This window comes from Sturnus vulgaris, chromosome 1 (assembly GCF_052056855.1).
Source record: "Sturnus vulgaris isolate bStuVul1 chromosome 1, bStuVul1.hap1, whole genome shotgun sequence".
Lineage (NCBI taxonomy): Eukaryota > Metazoa > Chordata > Aves > Passeriformes > Sturnidae > Sturnus > Sturnus vulgaris.
Genome location: NC_142243.1, coordinates 18,589,449 through 18,613,352, shown reverse-complemented (window position 1 = coordinate 18,613,352; position 23,904 = coordinate 18,589,449). Strand labels below are relative to the sequence as shown.

The 23,904-nt window shown below is 37.9% G+C and overlaps 1 protein-coding gene across 4 annotated transcripts in view; it reads right to left on the bottom strand.

The window, feature by feature from the left end:
• NEBL (nebulette) overlaps positions 1 to 23,854 on the bottom strand; it is a 248,738-nt gene extending 224,884 nt beyond the window's left edge. For 2 of the 4 annotated variants that reach the window (XM_088160726.1, XM_014891614.2), the window contains exons 1-2: positions 23,570 to 23,854; positions 22,511 to 22,605 (exon numbers count right to left, since the gene is read on the bottom strand). In XM_088160726.1, the coding sequence (XP_088016852.1) occupies positions 22,511 to 22,605; positions 23,570 to 23,638 (164 nt within the window). In that variant the 5' untranslated portion in view covers positions 23,639 to 23,854. Of the gene's footprint in view, positions 1 to 22,510; positions 22,606 to 23,569 lie in introns of those variants that run through there. The other 2 variants (XM_088160688.1, XM_088160674.1) reach the window with 2 other exon arrangements.
• Positions 23,855 to 23,904: the final 50 nt, after the last annotated feature.

The following is a 23,904-nucleotide window of genomic DNA, read 5'->3' as shown; positions in this document are numbered from 1 at the left end:
GTCACTTGTGCCAGAGAGCTGAAATGGCCCCAGGCACTTTGCTGGGTACATCACTTCCTGTGTGCCAATCACTATAACAATTTGTGTCCTGCCCAGCCTACTCCTACAAACCAGCTAAAGCAAGGACAAGTCTTTGGTGTCTTTTCGCTTGTAAGAAATAACATAAAGATTCTTGTAAAAACACTAAGTCCCATTTCCACAGAATTTCCCCTACCCAGCTCATCCATAACTCTCCAACTCTCACACCCTGGGCTTTTCTCCCCATTACCATTTAGAGACCCCCAGCAGTGCATTAGGAAAGGGCTCAACACCACAGGTACAGGGCTTGCTCACTCTCTGCATTACCCAAGGGAATACCCAAACATGAAGGGCACCTTATATTTAAACAGATGGGATTTTATCATCAATAAAGAAACTTGGGATTAAGGAGGAGCTCTCTTGTGGCTTTATAGATTACTGTATTAATTGACAAAATGAAAATCAACACTAAATGCTAGTCAGACCAATATGACATTCACTATATAACCAGACTCACTATTTTTCCATGTATTTTATTTACAAAGAATATTGATATGGAGCCGATATATTTCCATCAGATATCCTTGCTGGACAAAAATCGAATCAATATTCAAAGTAAATTAACATAAATGTCCATAAATTCTAATTTTTCATTATACTGGAAGTGTTCTATGAAAAAAGAAAATGCTAATTCATATATAGTCTGAAGTTTACATCTTACATAAGGTATTATAAAGACAGAACAAGAAGAGTATTCATAACTTCCCTTTCACTTCCCAGATAATGTCAGAATAATATTTATGATATTGTGGGTACATTTATAACTAGGCCAAAAATTTAATATTAAATGTCTATCTTATGCAAAATTTCCACTACTAAATGAGAAGGCAAAGAATCCCTCAAAAAAGAACAAGTAACAATAAATCAAATGGAATGTTTTCCCATTAATAAAAATATCTGACTGTGTAACAATTTAAATATTAAATTCTTAAGAAACATTTTTTTTAAATAAGGAATTTTATCTTCTTTCAGAGAAAGCACTTCTGTGGGTTCTCTCACTGTGACAGATTATATATAGGTTACTGAGCTCACCAGTCTCAAGTTTTTTCAGAAGTTTGTTAAACAACAACTTGGTGAGTTGTTAATCAAACTTCATTGAGTGACAGCAAAAATAATCAGAAAACCACCATACATGGGCCAATTGTGAATTCTTTTTCTCTATGAAATACAGTTCCATGTTATTAGTTAGTAATAAATCCATAGCATCAACCACCAAACCGAATATGCTGTGACAGTGTATCTTTCTTAATAAAATACTTTATTCACATCAGTACAAGTTGTACTGATGTAGAAGGAAATCTAAAGGTAATGAAGAAGGACCTGCATTGCTAAAATATTAGTAAAGGCTTTTTCCTACCCTAAAATAGTCATTGTTCACCTTTGTTAATCAAACAGGAAAAAAAAAATTGTAGGGATAAGAGCTATTTGAATCTTGCTTTTTTCAAACCTTCTAAGAGCACATCGTCCAGCAGGCCCAGGAAAACACCTAAAAGCAACAGCAGAAAGCAGCCTCTGTGTGCCAGCACAACTGGGAACACTTGAAAGACTGAACAAGGTGGGTTCTTGCTTGATGGAAACTTCATACCAAGTGAGTGATTATATGTCCAGAAAGGCAGTAGGATGCTTTGCTGTGGGCAGAAATGCACCTGGATAAAAAAGGAAGAATTCTGGTCCTTGTACAGGCAGAGTGCCACAATATGGTGACAATATGTCCATGGTGACATGGTCCCCTTTTCTATCCACAGCAAATCCAAACACAGCAGTCAGTGGAATTCGCTGGTGTTTAGCCCTGACTAAGGAGCATCCTAATGCCAACCACCACCTCCAAGAGCCTGGGAAATAAAGGCTTGTGACTAACCAGCAGAGTATTCCAAAAGTACTGCTTTCACTGCCTACAGAATTATCACCAACATCAGCAAAATTTTTCCTTGAGCTTAGAAACTAACAGAGAAAGATACATTTTAATAGAATTCATTGAATAGTGTTTGTATATGTGAAAACATTAAGGACAGATCTTTATTCTACAAATTTAAGAATTACTATGTATAGAGTTCCATGCACATAGATCTCCTGTCCAACAATTTGTATGTCTTCCTTTTTAATAAAAGACTGACAAAGCACACAAGAGACTATAAAACAAATACAGAGCTTGGAAAGAAGAGAAATTGCTGACTTGGATTGAGCAAATTAATTTTTTTTGTTGAATGAAAGACTACAGAAAGGGTTTCCAAACACCGAGTACCAATTCATCAAATCATTCTGAAAGAAGAAAAAATAAACTGTGGGAAAAAAAGGAAAAATAAACCAGCACTCCATCACATCCTAAATGACAGAGTATGGCCCTTCTTTGCTGTCTAGCTGCAGGGATGCCCCAAGTGACTGGAGTCCTGTGTCTTGGAAGAAAAAGGTCACAGCTCATTGGAGAGCCTACCATACAGTGTCATGATGTATTTCTGGATGTCATGCATTTACCTCACTGTCCTCTGCATGTAGTCTCAGAGACTCATCCAATTCCATGTAACTTTCTTTTAAGAGATGCATTTAGAAATATATTTTCTAAATAGCAGAGAGGCTTATTGCTGAGTTACTCTGTAGTTCTCATTAAGATTTAAAAAGGCGTATGACTAAATTCAGACATTTTACAATATTTTTAATTGTCTGTGAAACCTTTTTTCCTCAGGCTATATGACATATTTTTGAAAATGTCAGCATAATGTGTAGCTCAATTCATAAATCTGAGTTGAATAAGCCGTGCGTTGTCAGTTTTAAGAGAGCTGATAACAAATCAAATCTCCATAAACTCATCAATACAAAATAAATTGTTTGAATTTGTCTAATTTTCCTCATAATCATGCCTGACAAATTCACAACTGTCCTTGATTATTAGGCCCAAGACAATACTGACATAAATTTCAGCTCTATCCTACAATCACTGAACAGCCCAGATTGGAAGGGACCCAAAAACCATCCAGATCAGCATTTCATGGGACAGCCATGCCAGATGAGATTACCTACCCTTCTCTCCACTTGCATTTGGAAAACTTCCAGTGATTAAGACTCTGCTACATGCCTGGAGATGATCTTACTATAATAAATAAATTCTTTCTTATGTCAGGATATATGATCTCCCAATGCAACCTGTACCCTTGTCTTCTTCATGTGGTTCCTTGCAAAGACAGAGCCTCCTGCCTCTTTGTAGCTGCCCTGTAAATTCTGGAACACTGCAGTGAGGCCCTGCTTGAGTCTTCTCCAGGAAGAAAATCCCTAATGCCTTCAACCTTCCCTCAAAGGGCAGTTTCTGCTGCCCTTTGATCATCTTTGTGGCCCTCTTTTGGACCTTCTCCTGTCTGGCCTTATCTTTGTTGAATTGTGGGGACCAATGGTGAACACACTCTTCAAGTGCAGCCTGGAGATGCAGGAAAAGATCACCAAAAACAGAACAAACGGTGTTTTTCTCCTAAAACCATGAGATAAATATTTTGAGGTACAAAATGTTGGATTTTTTGGTAGTTTTTTGTTTTGTTTTGCTTTTACATTTATGATGTGGGTTTGAATAACACAAGAATGTGAAGGCAATGGTGCAGGGATGCAGTGTGCAATGAGGTGACAGGCAGAGCTCAAAAACAGGCTTAAAAATGCAATGGAACAACTGAAATCTTTCCCCTCCGACAAACATGCTCAAATGCCTATGAAACACCAAAGGACTGGAAACCTGAGTTGGTATGAAATCCAGAAAATTAAGATACTTGGTTCTGACAGCTGTCCAGGGACAGCCATTGTGAAATGCTTCTCTCACAGAAGATTCACTTCATGAGAGATAAGCCTCTGTATCCCAGCCAACTCATGCAGATTAAGTTACTGTAATTAATGATGAATAAAGTCTGTTTCATCTATCATAAAATGAGTCAGATGAATTGAAATCTTAAGGCATTTATTTCTCCACCAGCTACAAAAACAGAACTATTACAATAATTTTGGCTTACGTACATCGGTGTGGGATATGTCAAAGGTAGGCAAGATGAATGCCACCCACAGTTTTCCAGTCAAGGGATATGATAATAGTGAAACAACCATTTCAAAGCAGGAAGTGAAACATTCAACTGAGCTGAGACCTGTGAATGGCACTTTTAAAATAATAATAATCTCTGTATTCTTGCATTACATACAGAAGAAACCTGAAGAAATTAGATGTATTTGGCCTTTGTAAATTTTCTCAGCCTCATATGAACCTGAATAACTTCATTTCACAAAGAAACAGGCAAATACAGTAGGCAGAAAGGCAAAACTATTATTATTTCATTATATAACACTGATATGTTTTGCCCTGCACAAAACATCCTGTTATCTGGCTTCACAGTTTTTTAAATGTTTTGAGTTCTATATTTTAAAGCACAAGAGACTAAATTCAAGCCTCATCATACAAGACTTTTAGTTTGGTTTATATATAAATTTGTTAAATTAATTTGCATTTTTTCATGGGGTTGGGTCTGTGATTAAAGTAGGCTCTAGGATTTTAATAACACTCCATCTGTCCCAGAGGTCCTTGCTTAATTTTTGCTTTCACAGGCATTTTAAACAATTAGCCAGTGTTAGAAACTTCTCAATTTCTAAATTCTTCTGCAATGTATTGCAGAGGAGGTAAACAGAAATCTTGAGCCCTGTTTGCAAAGAAACAAAATATCTTAAACATTTCAGAAAAACTTAAAATACAGTAATTTTAAGTACTTGAAGGCATGTAACACACAACAGCCAACACTTCTCTAGCTACTTCCTTTAGCTGTCAAAAAAGATATTTTACAAGTTTCATGATGCTTAATCTTTAACACACTTCTCTCTCCTAGGAAGGTGAGTGCAACACCATGCCTCTCTCTCTCACACACAGTTATTCCTCATTTATTCCTGATACCAATGCAAGTCAGAGAAAACAGCTGCCATGGTGGAACTTCACTCCAGTGGAGTTATTTGCTACATCTCAGGATATCACATTCACCTAAAAATGCTGTAATACAGCATTACCCAAAGCTACCACGAAACCTGGTACAATGGTGTGAGTCAGGTGAGTTACATAAAACACCAAGCCCTACAAAGACACTCATTGTAAGATACACAGTGAAAACAGGAGCTATTAGAAATGTACACACAGCTGGAATACACACCCATATTGTGCACTTGCTTTCCTTTCAACATCTTTAATTATAAGGTTATTGTAGATATATTATCATAAATCAACAAATCCGTTTTCCACTGCGTGTTACTAAGCAACTGTAACCAAGACCTTGTGTAAATAAGATTAAAATTCCAAGGTAACGGTACCCAAATACCACCGCACATTGCACAGCCAAAGAGAGTAGAATCTGTTCAGATTAAAGGAAGAATGACTGCTTAGTTTTATGTTTGCTCAAATAGTTTAGGTACAGAGAAAGTGTAAATATATTCATATCAGTTGTAAGCCCTTCCACCATACAATGAACCCTGCGAAGATCTAACAATCATGGTGTATTTTTCAGACAAATTGACTAAAAACTTTTTTCAAAATGATTTCATTATTCATCATATTCATTTCATTCTGCCAATAACAGTATCCAAACTATATAAAAATATAGTATTTTAAATAATCTACTAATAGTCATTACTACAACTTTTAAGAGAAGATATCATACTCACATACACAGTGTGAAAGAAAAATGCTGTAATACAATGATTAAGGGTTTTTTTTGTTGCACTTCCAAAATGGAAAAACTACTTTTTTCCAGTCATAAATACGGAAGTATAAGCACCTTTCTAATAACTGGCTGCACTTGGCAGGCATGTCTCCATCACTCCAGCACTCATCAAGGAACATGAGGAAGCTCCAATTTCAGAGTGGACCAGAACACACTCCAAGCAAAAGAGATTGTTTAAGCATGTGACACTGTCAGTTCTGCCTTCCCACAGAGTCTCAAGTTAACTGAACTCATAACAAATGTAACGAAATATTTTAAAACACAACCCAGATTTAAATATAGAATCACAGAATGTTTTGGGCTGGAAGGAACCTTAAAGGTCATCTAGCTGCAATCCCCACCCAGCATAGACAGGAAGGCCACCCACCAGATCAGGCTGGTGACCCAGTGGGCCCATCCAGCTTGGCCCTGAACACTTCCAAGGAGGGGTATCCACATCTTCTCTGGACAACTTGTTCCAGTGCCTCATCACCACGAATAAAGAATTCCACCCTAACACTGAATTTAAATATCTCCTCTAAAACCATTCCCTGTTGTTCTATTGCTATGTATGTATTTAAAAGTCACTTTCACTTTTTTTGTAAATCCCCTTGAATTACTGGAAGTCCCCAGTGAAGTCACCTCAGAGCCTTCTCTTCTCCTGGCTGAATGACCCCAAGTCTCTCAGCCTGACATCACAGGAGAAGTGTTCCACCCCTCTGATCATCTTCATGGTCTGCTTTGGACTCATTCCAACACATCCACATCCTTCTTGTGCTGGGGACCCCAGAGCTGGATGCAGCACTTCAGGTGAGGTATAGAGAGGGAGAATCAGTTCTCTCGACCTGTTGGCCACTAAAATTTTGATGCAGCCCAGGATGCAGTTGGCCTGGAGTCTCAGAGACTTGAGTGATATGGGAAGTCTGGCTGCCAGCAAAGGCTGAGGCAAAATCATTGACAACCTCAGCCTTCTCCATATCCATTGTTGTCAGTTCTCCCTTCTTACTCTTCAGGAGGGGTATACTGTCCTTACCCTTTCTTTTCTCACTTACAGAATCCCCTCTTGTTATTCTTCACATCCCTTGCTAAGCCCTGGTCCTTCTGTGCCTTGGCTTTCCAGACCCCATCCCTACACAGTCAAACCATACCTCTATACTCTCCACAACTCCTGACCTGCTTTCATGAGCTTTGCATTACCTTCTTACTCCTCAGTGAGAGGAACACTTTTCCAGCCAGTTTCCAGCCTGCCTTGCCTGATTTCCTACACAGACATGGAGAGCTCTTGAGCTCTAAGGAAAGTGGCCTTAAAAAGTTGCCAGCTCTGGTCAGTTCCTTTGTGCCTAAGGACAATTTCCCAGGGGATCTCATTCACCAACTCCTCCAACAACTGGAATTTCTCTCTTCCAAAATTCAGGATCATGACTTTGCTGCTTGAGATCCCAGATCCACCAGGATCTGGTCGCTATAGTCCAGGCTGCCTCCAGTGTTAATTCAATCTTAAGGGACAAACACTGTTATTTTACTACTGGCTCACAAGCCATCTCTAGAACAAAAGCAGAAATCAGCTGCAATGGAGACAGAATCTTCCTGGAGATGCTTGGTTCCTTGTTCAGTGCAGTTTTCAGGAACTCAGGGTATCACAAGCCTCTTCTGCTCCAAGTACATGTTCCACTTAATTGACATTGCCTCATTTTACACATATATGTATCTTTGCAAAAAGTCTTTTCTTTAAACCTAAATTTTAAAAAGTGCACTGCATGTACACACCACCTGATGGGGAGAAGATGAGAGAACAAACATGTGACAGATATTAATCACGATGCTTAATGCACTCCTGGCAGGCTCTCTGCTACCAGAGCAAGGAGAATCATTTAATAAATTGGGTGAATGGAACAGAAAGGAAAACTTGCCAGCTTTATTCACTTGTGGCTTTTAAGCTCTTCTGCCTCTTTTAAACATTTAAAGAACATATAATGTGTAGAGCCCTTTATATTCTAAATTCTCCTGCAGTGACAACTTTATCCATATCCTAGCCTTGCTGGAATGGCACATTTCTCTACTTCCCCATTCATCCTTCACCAAGAGTGCATTTTAATATAGCACTGCTCTGTGCCAGAGGTACCACGCAGTAAGTACTTCTCTCCCCATTGCTTTATGTATTTCTTGTCCTAGAGAAATGGTTATGAGTCTTAATATTTTTATGGCAGTCAAAATATAAATTAACTACATAATCCACCATACTAATGTGTGCATCCTCTTGTAAGGTCAATAAAAGTTCCTCTGCTTACAGCATAAATGAAATATCAAGCCACAAGATATTCCACTGAGCACATCTCTCCTGCTGGGAAAAGGGTGACAACTTGAACACCCAAAAATGTACAAAAGACTGTATTTCTTAATTCCTCCCATTGAGAAACAAAAATGTAGAGTAGTTAGTGGCCTACTTCAAGTTTTTTATTTATTTTTCAGATACATCATCTATACTTCTGTTTTCCAGTAATGAGAGCAGTTTAGGAGATACAAGCAACAGTTCTAAGATGACAAGTTGCAACTACATCTAAAAAGCACCTTGAACTTTTAAAAGGTCCCCTTCAATATAGCATCTGAAAAAAAGCTACCACCATACTACCATTCACACGGTATTTTTGAGTATTTAATTCTTCCAAACTTCCTTCAATAGTTTACACTTATGGCAAGGCTGTTTCAGTTACTTGTCTTCACTTTTACTACTCAGTCCTCAAAATGATGTTTCAGGACATGAAGAATCCCAGCCCCCCCTTAGAGACATGTATTGTTTTACAATACAGTGGCCCATCAGCTTTACATAACTAACATCCCCTGGGTAAAAAAGTATTCAGCTACAACAATAACAGGCACTCCACAAACAAACTATATAATGGATGATAATACTCTGCAAGTATTTCACTTTAAAAATGACGGTAGAAATGACATTCTGATTCTGCAGGATCTTTTCCTTTTGAGCGTTCAGTGCATTCCTATTTTAAGGTGTGACTTTCTAGGGGGAACTGCAAATATTTTCTGCTTTTCACCCATCTCTATTGGAAGGCTAACACAGCTGAGATGAATTGCTGTGCTTCAACAGAATTGTTTACAAACCTCTGCTTAGTACAGCCTTCATGAAGATTGTGGCATATGCAAAAATCTTTTCAGCTCAGATGTATATTTCTAACGTTACTCAATGGTTTCATATCCAGTGTCTTCCACATACAAAAACGTGTGATTAAGCTTCTCCTATTAAAGAATAATCCCATCACTTCTTTGGAGGAATTGATAGGTGTCTGACTATTTGTAGAGCTCTAAATGTTGAAGCTTTCCCAGCTCTTGCCCATTTACTTAATTCACTATGACCAAAACAGATGATTTTTTAGCACAGTTGCTTTATAGCAGATAAGAAAGGGGTGCCATGAAGGTTTCCAGTGCTGTTAAGAAAAATGACAGATTACTTATTTGACCTTATTTTTCTTTAGAAAAAAAGTTTTGAAAATTAATATAACCATTCTCACAAGTTACATTGGGACAGAAAAAAATCTGCTACTGTTAAATTGTTTCATTGACCTAAACTGCCCAAAATAAAAATTCCAAGCAATATATACTGAAATTACCTATGTAGCTCTTTCCAGAATAAACACATTTCAATTAATACGCAAAAAAGATGGGAAAACAAAACAATTTATTAATTTTTGCTTTGCATTTACAGTTGTACTCTTGCAAATCCAGAATTTTTTAAAACTGGTTCATATGAAAGTAGGCACGAGTATAGTTGGAAGGAAAAGTGAAAGAATCATTTTAACCTTAACTTTCACAGTTCCTATGCAATTATGTTGCACAGGAATATGTAAAACCAGTAAAGACATTACTGGTCATGTTACTATGAAATAACAACAAAGCACGAAGGACAAAAATCTAAAATAACCATAACTGTAACAGTCTACGCTAAAACTATCAAGAAACTCGTCAGAGCAGTATCCTATTTTGTTCCTGTTGCTGTATATAAGAGAGATAGATGTTCCTGGTAACATAAGAAAATTTAAAATTAATCTCTATATTGGGTAATAAAAAACAACTGTGCAAATAAGAGAGTTCCTCTTAAAGATTTCTCTCAAAAGCATATAACAAAAGAAGCATTATTCATGGAAAAAAAGAACATTTTTCTTAAATTTTAAATTACTTTGTTTAAAGTCTCCATTCTAGCAATATATTCATCATACATGTGAGTACAGAAGATATTGAGTTCCAAATGTCACTTGGTTTATAAGACTAAGTTTGATTTTGCAACTTCAGAGCAAGACTAAAACTTTTGGCAGGTACACCATCAGTTCTAGAGCTTGAGAGAGACAAAACCTTCTAGAACAATCAAAGGAAACACAAACCACAGAAGGTAAGGAATTAAATTCAAAATAAGTTAGAGCCACACTGAAAGACTTTGTAAGCATTTAAACAGTCTTGGGATTGTTTGGATGACTCATTACTGCTTTCCAGGGCAATATTTAATACACTTGCTCTGGACAGTCTAACACACTTGATATGTTAAAGTAATGGGGGGCAGAACCCAAAATATTAATTCAAGTCTCTATGAAAAAGAAACAACACATTTATTAATAAAGCCCAAGTAAAATTTAAAAACCACGTGCCTAAGAAGAAGAAAATTAGAAATGGAGACTACAACAGCTATAAAGTCTGTGTTAAAGTGTTCCACAAGGACATCACTACTACAAACTTTTTTAAACTTTCTCCCACACTTCAGGAAACAGCAGTTTCTAACATCCAGTTGCATGAATACACACACCATTCCTAATATCATGTGTGATTGAGAAACAACTTATTTTTTTGAGAAGAATTGTGATCAAACTTTTCTTCAAAAGGAACATTTTCTGTAAAAATTCCTATTCTTCACAAGCTATAGGGAAGAACCCCAACTATATTACAACTCCATGCTTTGGAAAATTATGTATTTTGTCTGCTTCCACATTCAAAAGTTCTTATTTGTAAATTGTCACCATAACACTAAATGTAAAATACAACTATAATAAAATTAATATATTAAAATATTAAAATATTGAAATATTGTCCGTATTAATTACAAAGTAGTTGTTTCGGTGAAATACACATAAGCAAAATAAGTTTAACTGACAAAATTAAATATTTTGTCCCTGAGAGCATTCTACTACTACAAAACCAACAAAGATAAAATATAGAGTCTTACAGGTGGGAAAAAAATTGTTCAAACTGGCAAATTCATGCAAAACATCTCTTACTAAGAAATTGTTGCATTGGAAAAAAAAATAATAGGCATAAAATTTATAAGTATTAATTATTAATATGAAACATTAATCTACTAGACTGTCAGCTTTAAAAATCTGTTACAAGTCTGTTCCTGAACATCCAGTTCCTATTTCTTTGGTCTAAGGTGTCACAGTTACTATTAACTGTATGTACTAGTTATCTGTTATCCCAGTTGTGAAGTACTGCCTTGGTAGCAGTCTTTCTGAGGAAACACATCAAAGAGGTCCTTAAACATTTACACAGCACACCCAAGAGATGTGCAACAAGATGCTCTGATCACACCAGGGGCAGTGATCAGAGCACATCAGATGCCAAATTTCTGACACACCTGAGCACTGCAGTGCAGGTGAGAAACCTGCTGCAGAGATCTGACACCAAGCTGCCAGGTAGCTTTGCCAATGCACAAAGAAACAAGGCAGAAGAAAATAAAAGTGGCCTGTTTGCTCACCAAACTAATTCTGTCAAAGCCTATGTCCCCTCAGAACAGAAGTGACAGGATGAAGGCTATGAAAAATGGGGAACTGCCATTTTCCTCAGGGTGAAGTAAGTAATTAGAAAAAAATAATCACTTTTACCCTGTTTCCTTCAGTTTCTAAAATCACATTACTATCTCCTTCTCATACACACCCAGCCTAACAAGCCTAAGTTTTCCCTTTAATATATTGCACCCACAGTACTATTCTGCATAAGAGACATCATCTGTCATTGCCTTTTGGGCAGTAAGGGAGACTCCTGCTGCTGACCCAAATGAGGCTTGAAACAGCAGCAGTAGCATGGTCATGAAAGTTAAGCATTTCATCAGTATAAAAAATTGAATGCTGCTCTTTCCAGTCTCAGGTCCACAAAGACAAGAGTCATCCTGAAAGCTCTTTAATATAGGAATAAATGCACAGCTTCACCAGCTTGTATTCAGACTTCAGAATGTCTCCTAAATTAACTAATGGAGAAAAAAATTATTTATAAATAGGGCTAAGTTTTTCAAGTTTTACAGAAATATCCATTTGTACTGAAGCAACTTGGTAGCCTATAGAACCAAAGGATCTCTTGCCTTTCAAGACAATTTTAAAAACTAAGTCTTTGGTTATGCTAAGCATAATTAATAAAAACAAAATGTTAAAAGCACCAATCTAAATTATCACTGCTCAGAATATCCACCTTCATCTCAATGGAAAAAAAAAAAAAGAAGAATGTTGACAATCTACCCTTGCTTGAATTAGACTACCAAAAAAACTAAGCACATGCTATTTTCACTTTCACGTAACTCTCACTGCACTTCATAGTTTTCCCTCAAGATTTTCATCCTTCTAGGGACACTATTTGGTAACCTAGCTCAGTGTACAGAAATATTTTCCAGGGGACATAAAACTGAGAAACTATATTTTTCCCAATTTTCATTATATTTCTCATTAATTCCTAACTTCATAACAATCACTTCACTGCATATTCCTCAAAGCAGGATGAATTCATCTGTGCCTGCAGTGGCAATAAACTGAGCCACATTTCATATAACAGTATCTCCTATTCTGAATATTAATTTATCATTAAGATAATGATAGAATTAAAGGAACTCAGACTGAGCAAATACTCTGCAAGAACTGAGACCTGACTCTGTGGTGAAGCACAGCATGGAGTAGACTGACCATTAACTGAATCCAAGCTCATCTATTTGGCCTTCCTTTTTACCCTTCCAGCTTCTTCCATTCTTGCTAATATGTTTCCAACATTTCTGACACAACCAAGCAGTATCAATAGTGAGGTATCTGGAAATATCTGGTTAATCTCCATTTTGATCTTCAGAACAAAATAATCCAAAAGCTCATGACAGGATTCATGATGATAGCTGCCCATTCCTGATCAAAGACTCAAAAGTGCAACCATCTCAGAAAGTTTGCTTACTAAACTGAAAAGTTCAACCAACATTTTTATAAATTTCTCTTTCCCATCTATCCTTGTTTCTCTGCATGCATCCTCTTCTTCTCCCCTTGTGTAAGCAGACATCATCACCATTAAATGAGAGAAATTCTGAGAAAACTACTAGAGGTGCCATATTTCAAACAATATTATTCTTCTAAATATATATTTTGATACATTTTTTCTTTCAAACTGGTTTTACCTTTCTCCATTACTCCTAACATTCTTGTGCTAATGACACAGTATTTGAACAAGTTATGCTAATAACTGTTCCAACAAGCTTCACCTCTGTTTTCTGATAGCCTGACAAGTTCCTACCAACTACTTCAAAATATAACTCTCAGACCTTCCTATGCTACAGCATAATTGTAACTCCAAGCCCTCTAAGAAGCTTTGCTTTTCAACATATATATTTCCAGGCAGGTTCTTTAAAACATCTACTGGCACCTACATTACAGCAGCAGCACACCACACATGCTGCCAGTTCTAACTGTGTTCATCATCTCCTGATCAACCACTTACTGAGCACTTCTGCTGCTAGAAACCCTCATACTGGTCCCTTTTCTTTTTGGATGACTGAGCAAATCCAGTCAGAAATGTCTTCTCTTCTGCATTTGCAGATACACATAACAAATACTGTGCAACATAACACCCCACTGTGTTGTATGCCACTCTACACTGTTCTGCAGAAATAGTCCATGCTTTTTTATTGTCAATTTATTTCCTCTTGCCACTCTTCCCCAGCATAAACTTAGCCACTTGCATTTTAAGTAAGTCTGAAATCAGCATCTTTTTTCTTTAAAATTTTTCCCTAAGTATTTCCATACACTGTTTTCTCATATCAAAAGGAATTGCATTGCAAGTATTGAATTTTTCCAGAGTAAAACTGGAACAGGAAGAAAAAAAAAAGAAAGAAGCTATTACCACTTAGTGTGTCAGGTTTAAAAAAAAATACCTGAGGTATAACTAAATTAAAATGCAGCACAACTTTATTTTTAAATCTGTGAAATTGGCATTACATCAATACACCTGCATGAAAAAAGCTGCCATTTAGAGAGGAAGAACATGATGGACTACCTCCACAAGTTTGCTCTCCTAAGAGGGGAAAAAAACATAGTGTGAATTTTTGAAACTGTGAAGCAAGAAAGGAAAGTTGTCCAGTATCCATATAGTTCTACATTTTTAGAAATTCTCTTTAAAGAGTAACTATGCACTTCCCAGAAAAGCCTTTGCAATATATGTTTAAATGACAACTGGCCAAATTATAATTAGTTTTTCATTTTTTTCAGTCTTAAGCTGCTGCAGTCTCCTCTCAAGTGTGACACTGCTGGCACATTTTTGTGCCCTCTTCATACTAAGATATGATGGGATCAGTTACCACCACACAATTGCAGCACAACCAAGAACAGAAGTTTTTGGAGAAGAAAACAGGAGACATGGGGAAGAGGAAATATAAAAGCCTAAAAATTCTGCACTACTTATCAGCCAGACTTTTCCCCCTAGTACAAATGAAAATTAAAGAGACAACATGAAAAGAAAGCAATGGAAAACAGCTTGGCCAACTCTGATGTAACATCTACTCCAGCAACAGAAGACAGAGGGAGGCAGAGAGAGAAGAAATTGATTGATCTGCAAATTAAGCAGAATTAACTGCAGGGGTTTTGTTTGCAAAAAACTGCAATATGAGATGACATAACTGAAGGTAGAATGAACTGGCTGGTGACATTTATAATGAGAGAGACCAGTTATTCAACAAATACTTCGCCCACCTCTTCTTAGAGCAAATTTTTCCCTTGTGAGTCCTGACTACTGTTGTCTTTTCAAGGGACTTCAAAATCACACAGCCAAACACTGCCCTCAGTGTAACTCCTACAGTCCCTAAATTTAGCAAGTTTCTATAAGCACACCACAATATTCAAAATTATTAAAATAAAATAAAAGTAATTGACCACTCAGGCAAGATTGTTTATTGTCTGGATAATTACAGTAAGCTTTCACTGACGTTGTATGTAAACAGCAACACCTGCTTCTTGACACTAAGCTGACTGACATGATATTGTCCTTCTCAACGGGCCATCACCAGCTCTAAAAAGTTCAGAATTGTATGAGAGATTGCAACATACACTTAGTTTTCTTCAAGCTTTATAAAGCAGAGAGAGCATTTCAGGACAGCAGGTTTATTTGCTACCAACAGCAACATTACCAGAGCTGCACAGAACTTAAAATTCAACCAGGTGAAAATACTGTTCTTAAGTTTTTTGGCAAATATTATGGGAAATTCTATGGTTTAGAACATTTAAAACCCCAAAGAGTTGAACCACAAAGCTCTTATCAAACCATACCATCAAGACTTCACAGGCTTGCTACAACTGCTTCCAAAGTTCAAGCTATGCAATGAAAATAAGCAAATTTTGTGAAATCACAAAATTTCATCTATGGTTCTTGTTCTGTTGCCTTAATATTTTAATAAATATAATGAAATTAACTCCATCCATCTTTAGGACTGAGTACAGAGAACAACAGTAAGAAAACTGAAGATTATCTTAAGCATCAACAGAGGATAAAAGACTAGGCAGCAAAGAAAAACGCACTTACTGAAACTGTGTCTCAATAATCCAAGTCCCCCAAGAATACGTTTAGTATATTTTATGACTAAAAGTGCTGAGGATATGTATGCGTTTTTCCTTGGAAAAATTATCTGCTATCTACAATGACCTATAATTATATATATTAAAAATACATTTACTTGAGCCAAGACATCAACTGGCAACAGGTCAAGATTTCACACAGCAAAGTTGTCTATGCTTAGTGCAGTATTTAATCAAATAAAATTGAGTAAAATTAAATGTATTGCATTCATTTGCATCTTTTCTATTTACTTGTCGCAGCAACACCCTAAGTAATACTAAATTATAATTGTGCTTCAGAGCTATAACGGGAGCAACAATATTTTACCTACAGGCAAGATGTTAAAACATTAATTCCACAGACCTTAAACTCATATCAGGAGCTAGACATGAGAGAACTGGCTCAATAAAATCAGAGAATCCACCTGCTCTGAGAGAAAAAGGTAACAACTCATCCCCCTCGGGGTCATTTTCCTACTCCACTTGGAGCAGCAGGGAAGCACGCTGGCTGCACTCGGCTGCAGGTCACCATGGTGCTCTCCACGATGAAAACCAAGGGACCTGATGCAGCTCACAGAGTCCTGCGAGTCCCTGCACGCCCACCATGCAATTAATATGTACAGGTCTTGACCAAACACGAAATCAGGACATGGCCAGCTAAACATGTTGAAACAGAACCCAATAAACGGGTTTGCATCCCATTATTCAGATGCAGTCATAGCAATAAAAAGCAGCCCAACTCTTCCCGAGATCGGAGTACCAGTGATGATTATTCTTTAGTAATTCCTTTGCAACTAACCACCATCTGCCTTATGCACGTTATTCAGCAGCTCTGACAAAGTGTTCTAAGTGCCTTCTTGGAACAGTTTAAAGATATGTATCAAACACCTTTAAGAGACCCAAATATATTTTGCCTAAGAAGCTCCTTCAACTGTTCTAGAAGATAGGCTCAGCTTTTCTTTACATTATTGAATACCAATAGTAATTTGGACTGAATACTGAATTAACCTAAAAAGGTAACACAGAACTGAGAAGCAGAAATGTATGTTTCTTCTAACTAAAATTGTCCCTTATATTTAAGCAGAGTCTTCATAAATATCCATGAACATGCTATTTCACAATTTTACTTTTTCTCACACAGAACTCAGTGCTTGATCTAGCACTCCATGAATAGGTAGAAAGATAAAGTAGTTCTCTTATTCATCACTGCTCACTACAGAAGGGAAGGCTGCATCAGACCACAGTGGTACATATTGCTCCCAATACCCTTCCAGGCCTTCAGGTAGCAACCTGGGTGATGAAATAAAGATTATACTTATTAAATTTGCAATGTGCTTACAGGCTTTCTGGTGGGAGGGTTGACAGGTTGATAGGAGTGGGCTGTAAGCACACTAGAGAACAAAATTAGAATATAAAATGAACTCAACAAATTGGAGAAGCAGCCTGGGGAAAAAAAGAAGATTTAGTTCAATGAGAATCAAGTGGAAGATTCTGTGTTTAGCCGAGAACAATTAGCTGCTCAGATAATGGATAATAACCACTGCTGAGGTTGCAATTCTGCATAAAACATAGCCCACAAGAATCCAAATATAATTTAACAATAGTTCAGCTTCTATGACTGAAAAAAATTGAAAAGTAAAGACTGTACTGGGATTTAGGAGAAAGATTATGTACAAGTACTCATGTTGCTGTACCAGCTCTGGTAACATTCCACTGGGCACTGAAATGAGATATATACACTTTGAAAATAACTGAAGGTAAAGAAACAAGAATTAACATAATATATAATCCATCAGGATGAGGATAGAGTTAGAGCTGTTTTGTTTAAAGAAAAGATTGCTGAGGAGGGACAAATGTTTTCAAATACTGGAGTTCATATTAATGTGATGCTGAACAAGAAGTAATGGGCTTTAAAGATAGAAGGGTAATTGGCTCTGAGCTGAGACACTTATCAGCTCTTTCTAGCAATTCTGTTATTTCCATTACCCATTTAATATTACATTCTAACAGGAAAGTCTTCAATACATAAAACTAATAAAGTGAAAAAGTGTAGATCCTTTCTTTCTAGGAAGGTTTGCAAGGGAGTTTATGAGTTGTTCCTTTTCCAGTAGGAGATGAAGAATTTGGTAAGTCTGTTTATTCTGTGCACTCTCTTTACTGCAACTCTTAGAAGTCACCCCATCAGATTTCAGGCTTATTCTCACTGCCTCTTACATAATTTTCTTTCTTCCTGACATATTTAAATTGAGAAATAACCACTTGCTGAAATCAATACTGAAAACTAAGATAATGCTAGCTATTTTTAGTAAGAATAACATCATCACTTTCCTAGCTGCCATCTCGAAACTTTCTGACTGGTCGAGAAAAAAATAATTAAAAAATTAATGTTTCACAGCTAAAATTAAAGTTCTATACAAAAGTTCATCTTTCAAGACAATGAATTCCTCTTAATGGCCACATTCATCCACTGATTAAAAGCAACTGCTTCCATTTTCCAGACCTTGTGACTCTCCACAAGTATAATCCTAAAATATAGGGTTTGACTGCACTTGCACATTGAAGATGTAGTGCTTCTAATAAAATCACAATATTTCAAATGTATTTGCACATCTATTTCCTACTGGCACCAGTTACAAAAAAATTAAATCTTAAAAAAAGTGATTATGAGTCTTTCTTCATGTCAATAATTCACACTAAGACTGATGACAGTAGATTTAAATTTTAAGTTATGTAACCATTCCATATGGTGGCTGTCATCTATAAAAACTTGAATGAAATTACCCTGTGTGCAGGCAATTAGCAAAATTTTAGATACTAAGTATTTCAGAAGAATTTATTGCAATAGTGACGTTGTTTTGGCAAGAAGGTATCAGATCTACGGAACTCAAACCTACTAGGTTTGTAGAAATTAAAAAGTACATCTCTGGATGTGTTCATACATGCAGGAAACTCTGTCTGCATCAGCAGGTAAAGCTAATGCAGAGACCATATTCCAAAAATATGCATTTCAGCTTCTACATTTTGCATAAAAAGTAGTCTTGTGTTTTGGTCTAGTGAATCTGTCAAAAGAAGAATTTATATGAACATCCGTAAGAATAAGTTACCATATCATCATCCCACATGACTCAATCATTTAACAAGTTTGAGAACACAAATGATTAGTTGCCAAAATGCCATTCCTTTCCTTGCATCATCTTGGTTATTTGAAGGTGGAAAGGGTCAGCTCTAAGTTTGCAAAGGACAATAATATCAACTTTTCTTCTTGACATTTCCACATATATTAAACAAGTATTTAATCTGCAGATTATCTAACATCTATCTGCAGATATTAAGGTGGAATAGGGATTCAGATCTGCATTAAGCCACTGTGATTTGAGAAATCAGATTACCTAAGACTTTTTAATTGTCTTAACCTTTCTTTTACTACTTTTATGTACATTCAGAGAAATAAAGAATGGCTCATTCACCTGCTTCAGGCAATGCATAGCACCTGGCTGAACTGCAAAATTGTCTGAGCCCTTCGTTTCATCAACATTATTTCACAAATCAGGCAGCAATCCAGAAACATGGCATATCTAAATCGGACTGCAAATAAAAGGCAAGACTAAAGTCGTTAAGGCAAACCCAGCAGTGTCCATGTGCTGTGCATCTACAAGCCTCAAGATGTTGTGTATGAGGCCTTTCAGATGAAATGAGAGGGCAAGTAAGTGAGAAACACAATACTGTAAATTATTACAGCACTGTACTGCTCAGAGGCCCCAGCTAAAAGCACAATACTACAAGCAAACAAACAAGCTACTACAAAACAAGCAGAACTATCCTGACTCAAACAGTTCACAAATTATGTAAATAATAAAAAAAGAGAGAACGAAGTTGTTTAAGCTTCTCTCTACAAGTAAGAGAACTGAAAGGTTTAAAGGGGACAGATCATGAAAACTCCATGATCCAAAGATTATTATTTTTAAAGCCATACTACACACATACACACAGAGACAAAATTTTCCCTTTAACCGTGTAAAATCTTACATAGATCTACAACTTACAGAAGTTACGTCAGCAGCCTAGTCATTACCTTTGGTATTCGTGTGTCTTTATCACAAGGAAGGTGATACAATCATTTAGATGGAAATATGGCAAAATGTCCAACAAAAAACCTGCTTTTCAAAAAAGCAGGATCCTGCATTTACAGATAGTTCTACCCTTTCTAATGGTCACTGAATTAAAGTACTTCGCAATATATTCCTTCATGGTTTGCTAGTTCCTTTTGATAAGCATGACCTGACTCTTCACCATCAAAAATATAGTTTGAACAATCACAGATGAGCATATTTTTATTATATTAACAAAAAAACCCTATGTTTTACAATTTAATTAAACCTGTGAACTACCAAAGCACATACAGATATTTTAAAGATACATGCATTCCACCTTGTCCTTATAAAAAAACTAATTATGGCTTCTATGGCTTCCAAACCTGTTGAACAACTTCATGATATTCCTCTCCCATTCAAATTAGTGCATACTTCACTTTTATCTACAAATTGCGCTCTTATCAATGGATGGCCTCAATAAACAGTTTAGTAGTAATTACTCTTTGTCAAGTGTTTGTAGGTGTTTATACGAGTAAATTTACATTCTTTTCTTCGCAGGTTTTATGATCAAGCAGCATTTAACACAAAAATGGATTTGCTTCTTACTAATAAAAACAGAATAAGACACATCATAATTTGAAATACTGTAATGGTGTCAGCCTTGCAAATTAGTTACATTTGAGATGCAAGGATTCTCTGTCAAAAAATAACTGTATTTTCAAAACACAGTTTTGGAAAACCATCTTAGTTGTCCTTTGAAGAATATTAAAGTTTGTTGAAACCACAAAGCACACCTTAGTCTTCCCTTCCTGGTTCCCCAGAACACTTGAAATTATTACATTATATGATAACGGTTTCTCATTAAAAACAAGGGGGCATAAAAACCCACCAAACTTTATTTTACCAAAAGTTAAGAACAAAATGCACATTGCTAATATTACACATTACATTTTATCTCCTTTTTAATGAAAAAATCTCCAATTCTTTTAATGGTTTTACATTGCTGCTTTTCATTTCATACATCAGGTTTGAGAGACATTTCAAAGGTAGAGATTATTTTTTCAAGGCTCACTCTCACAAAGCTCACTAAAGCAACTGCCAGGAAGAACAGCACCTGAATGGTACAGAACAGATCCATCCATCATCCTTACTCCTCCTCATCCATCAACAGAAGGACACACCATAAGCCATAACTGCATATATGAAAAACTCTCCTGCAACAGAAGTTAAATATGCACAGCTTGGAAAACCTCATGTGTTAGCGTGGAGAAGATTTTATAAACAAACAATCTTACTGAGTACAAGTATGTGATTAAATGAGAATGATCAAACAACCAAAGTATCATAACTGAAATTTAAGCACAAAAATATAAGTTGAAGGCACCTATCAGAGTTATAATTACTGTAAAGGATGTAAGCCTGTACTTCAACTCAAATAGTGGCACATGCAGGTTCCCATGCAGGGCCAATACTCGAGGTTAGTCTCAGTTTGTAGCATACCACCTGTTGGAGCATGACTCCCTTCCTACACAGCCCTCTCCAGCCCGTGACACTGGCAGCAGAACCCACTTTGTTAGGAGAGGTCTAATGTCACCCTGGTACACTGTGTGGAGCACTTCAGGGAAAGCCAGGAAGTTACATATGTAACTCCATATGCTCCTAAAGCAATCCAAGTACAACTGTGCACACTGGAACAGGTGTTTCAGGTTTTGGCAGCACAGCAGATTTATAACATAACTTGTATTTTAGACACTGACTGGATTCAATTTTAGCCTGAAAGGAATGACCATATGCTGTTGAACTTTTCTGTTACAGCCAGCCATAGACAGTCTATCTCAACATCAAACAAATATTTTAAGTATAGGAGAATATTTCTAAAGAAAAATAAAACGTGTCCGTAGCTTCAAAACTATGTCTCTCAAAACATGTTTCAAGTACATAAAGGTGAAAATAACAACAATATACAAATAATATATAAGATCACATTTGATTCCAAAATCTTAAGAGCTATCCTTCTAAAAAAGCATATTATAATGGTTTCTAAAGATTAAAACACACCGAAATGCAATTAGCAAATTTTAGAAGCATGGTACAAAGAATAGAAAGCAACTTTTTTTCTCCATGTATCAATTGCTCTTCTACAGTATTTGCAAGCCAAATATCAAAGCACTCTTCAAAATCCACACAAAAACAAAATCCAGAAGTTGAAAGCAACATGAGTATACTAGAGAATAATCAAACCAAAATGAATCAACTTTCTTAATCAAAATATAAGAGAATAGCAAAATAGCATGAAGCAGTAGAAGCAAGGATTTTATATATACACCTATCTTAGAAATCTGAGATATGTGGAAAAACTAACACTTTTAAAAACAGGCTGTCATGATTTCTAACAGGGCACTGTCTCTGGTAAACACAACCGAGAAGCACTTTGTTTTCTTAATACAAAATGCTGATCAGGTCCCATAACCCTGAATAGAGAACTGCATAATGGACAACTGTAATCCAGCATTGCCAATAATGAACGTAGCAGGAGTCAGTACTAGATCCAACAGCTTTTGGTAGAAAAAGACCTGTATTCCTCAGATCTGATATGAAAACACTGCCTAAACACATCATAAATATTTTCATCAATGCAAGTAGAATACTCCATACGAAAAGATACTGAGCTGCTCTAGACTGCACTGCTCTCTCTAGATTAAGTTTTTACAGCATGACAATACCTATTTGACAATATCCACGGCCAGGTTTTCTTTTCATGTGCATTTCTGCAAGACTTGACATTTACAATACTTACGCATTGCAATAAGGTTTCTTTTCATATCCTTTGTAGTTATTCATGTTCAGAGCCATTTTGCAAACTTCACAGTGGAAACATCCTTTATGCCAGTACTGTAAATAAATGTAAAGTAGAATTACTTACGGTACTGATGTTTTGAAAGCAATGTTAGGGTATGGTAAACGTAAAAACACAATTACTTGTCAATATTTTGGTTATGCATTACAGGTTTCTTAACTAAATCAAAATAATTACTTTCACATGAAACCAAAGGTGCTTCTGAAACAGTCCCAGAAATGTCAATTCTCTGCTAAGGTGAATGCCAAGACCCCTGCATGCTGACCTTGTCAAGATAATTTTAAAGATAAGTGAGGCAGGAGTTTGACGTTTTCCTTGATAAATATATAAATAAATAAAAAACCACGCCGTTTGCTAAGAATGCAACACCACGCGAATGCAATCACTAACTAATGTGACGGCTGGCTTTTTGGTACGCCGCACAGACACTAAATTTAGCACATAATACGGCATTTTCCTCCTGTGGCTTCCATCGCCTCGCCTTGCCTTTCCGGGGACGGTAATTTGGCGCATCTGTCACAGCCTCACTGCTGTTCTTTACGGAGCGACCGCGCCGGGCGATAAGCGGGGACAGCGGGGACAGCCCCGCGGGACGGAGCTGCGGCCGCCCCGCCGCCCCATGGTGCCAGGGGCAGCCGAAGCCGCCCCAGCTCGGGGAGGCACCGACAACTACAGCCGGGAAAGGGCTGCCTACAACTTCATCCCTCGGGCAGCCGGGGGACCGCGGGACCCGGGCACCGTCAGTGCCGGGCGGGCACGGCGGGGCGCCCCGGCCGCTGCGGCGCCGCTCGCCAGCGCGGTGACACGGCGGCTGGCCCCGCCGGCGCTGACAGCGCTGATGCCGGCGCAGCGGCGGCCCCTGAGACGCTGCATTTGCCACCTGCCGGCTCGCCCCGATGCCCGCCGGCCCGGCCCTGCCCTGCCCGCCCCGCCGGAGCTGCGGGGAGCGGGACGGGCACGCCCGGGAGGCGACGTCCCCGCCCGCCCGCGCCCCAGCACCTTGTCCAGGCAGTTGACTTTCTCGGTGGGATAGACCACTTTGCCACAGCGGGCGCACTGGGGGTTCATTTTGCGGCTCCTCTGGGGCGGCGGCTCCGGCGGGCGGCGGCGGCCGAGGTTGCGGCGCGGCGGACTGCGCTGGACGGGGCTGCGGGAGGCCGATCTATCATCCCCCGCCCTGGCGGGGACGCCGGGGGTCCTCAGCGGCTGCGGGCGGGCGCGGAGGTCATCGGCGGCGGCTGTGGAGGAAGCGGCGCTCCAGCTGACTGCGGCTCGGCAGCATGTGCGAGTGGGCGGGCGGGGAGCCGGTGCTGCCGCCCCCGCCGCTCGCCGCC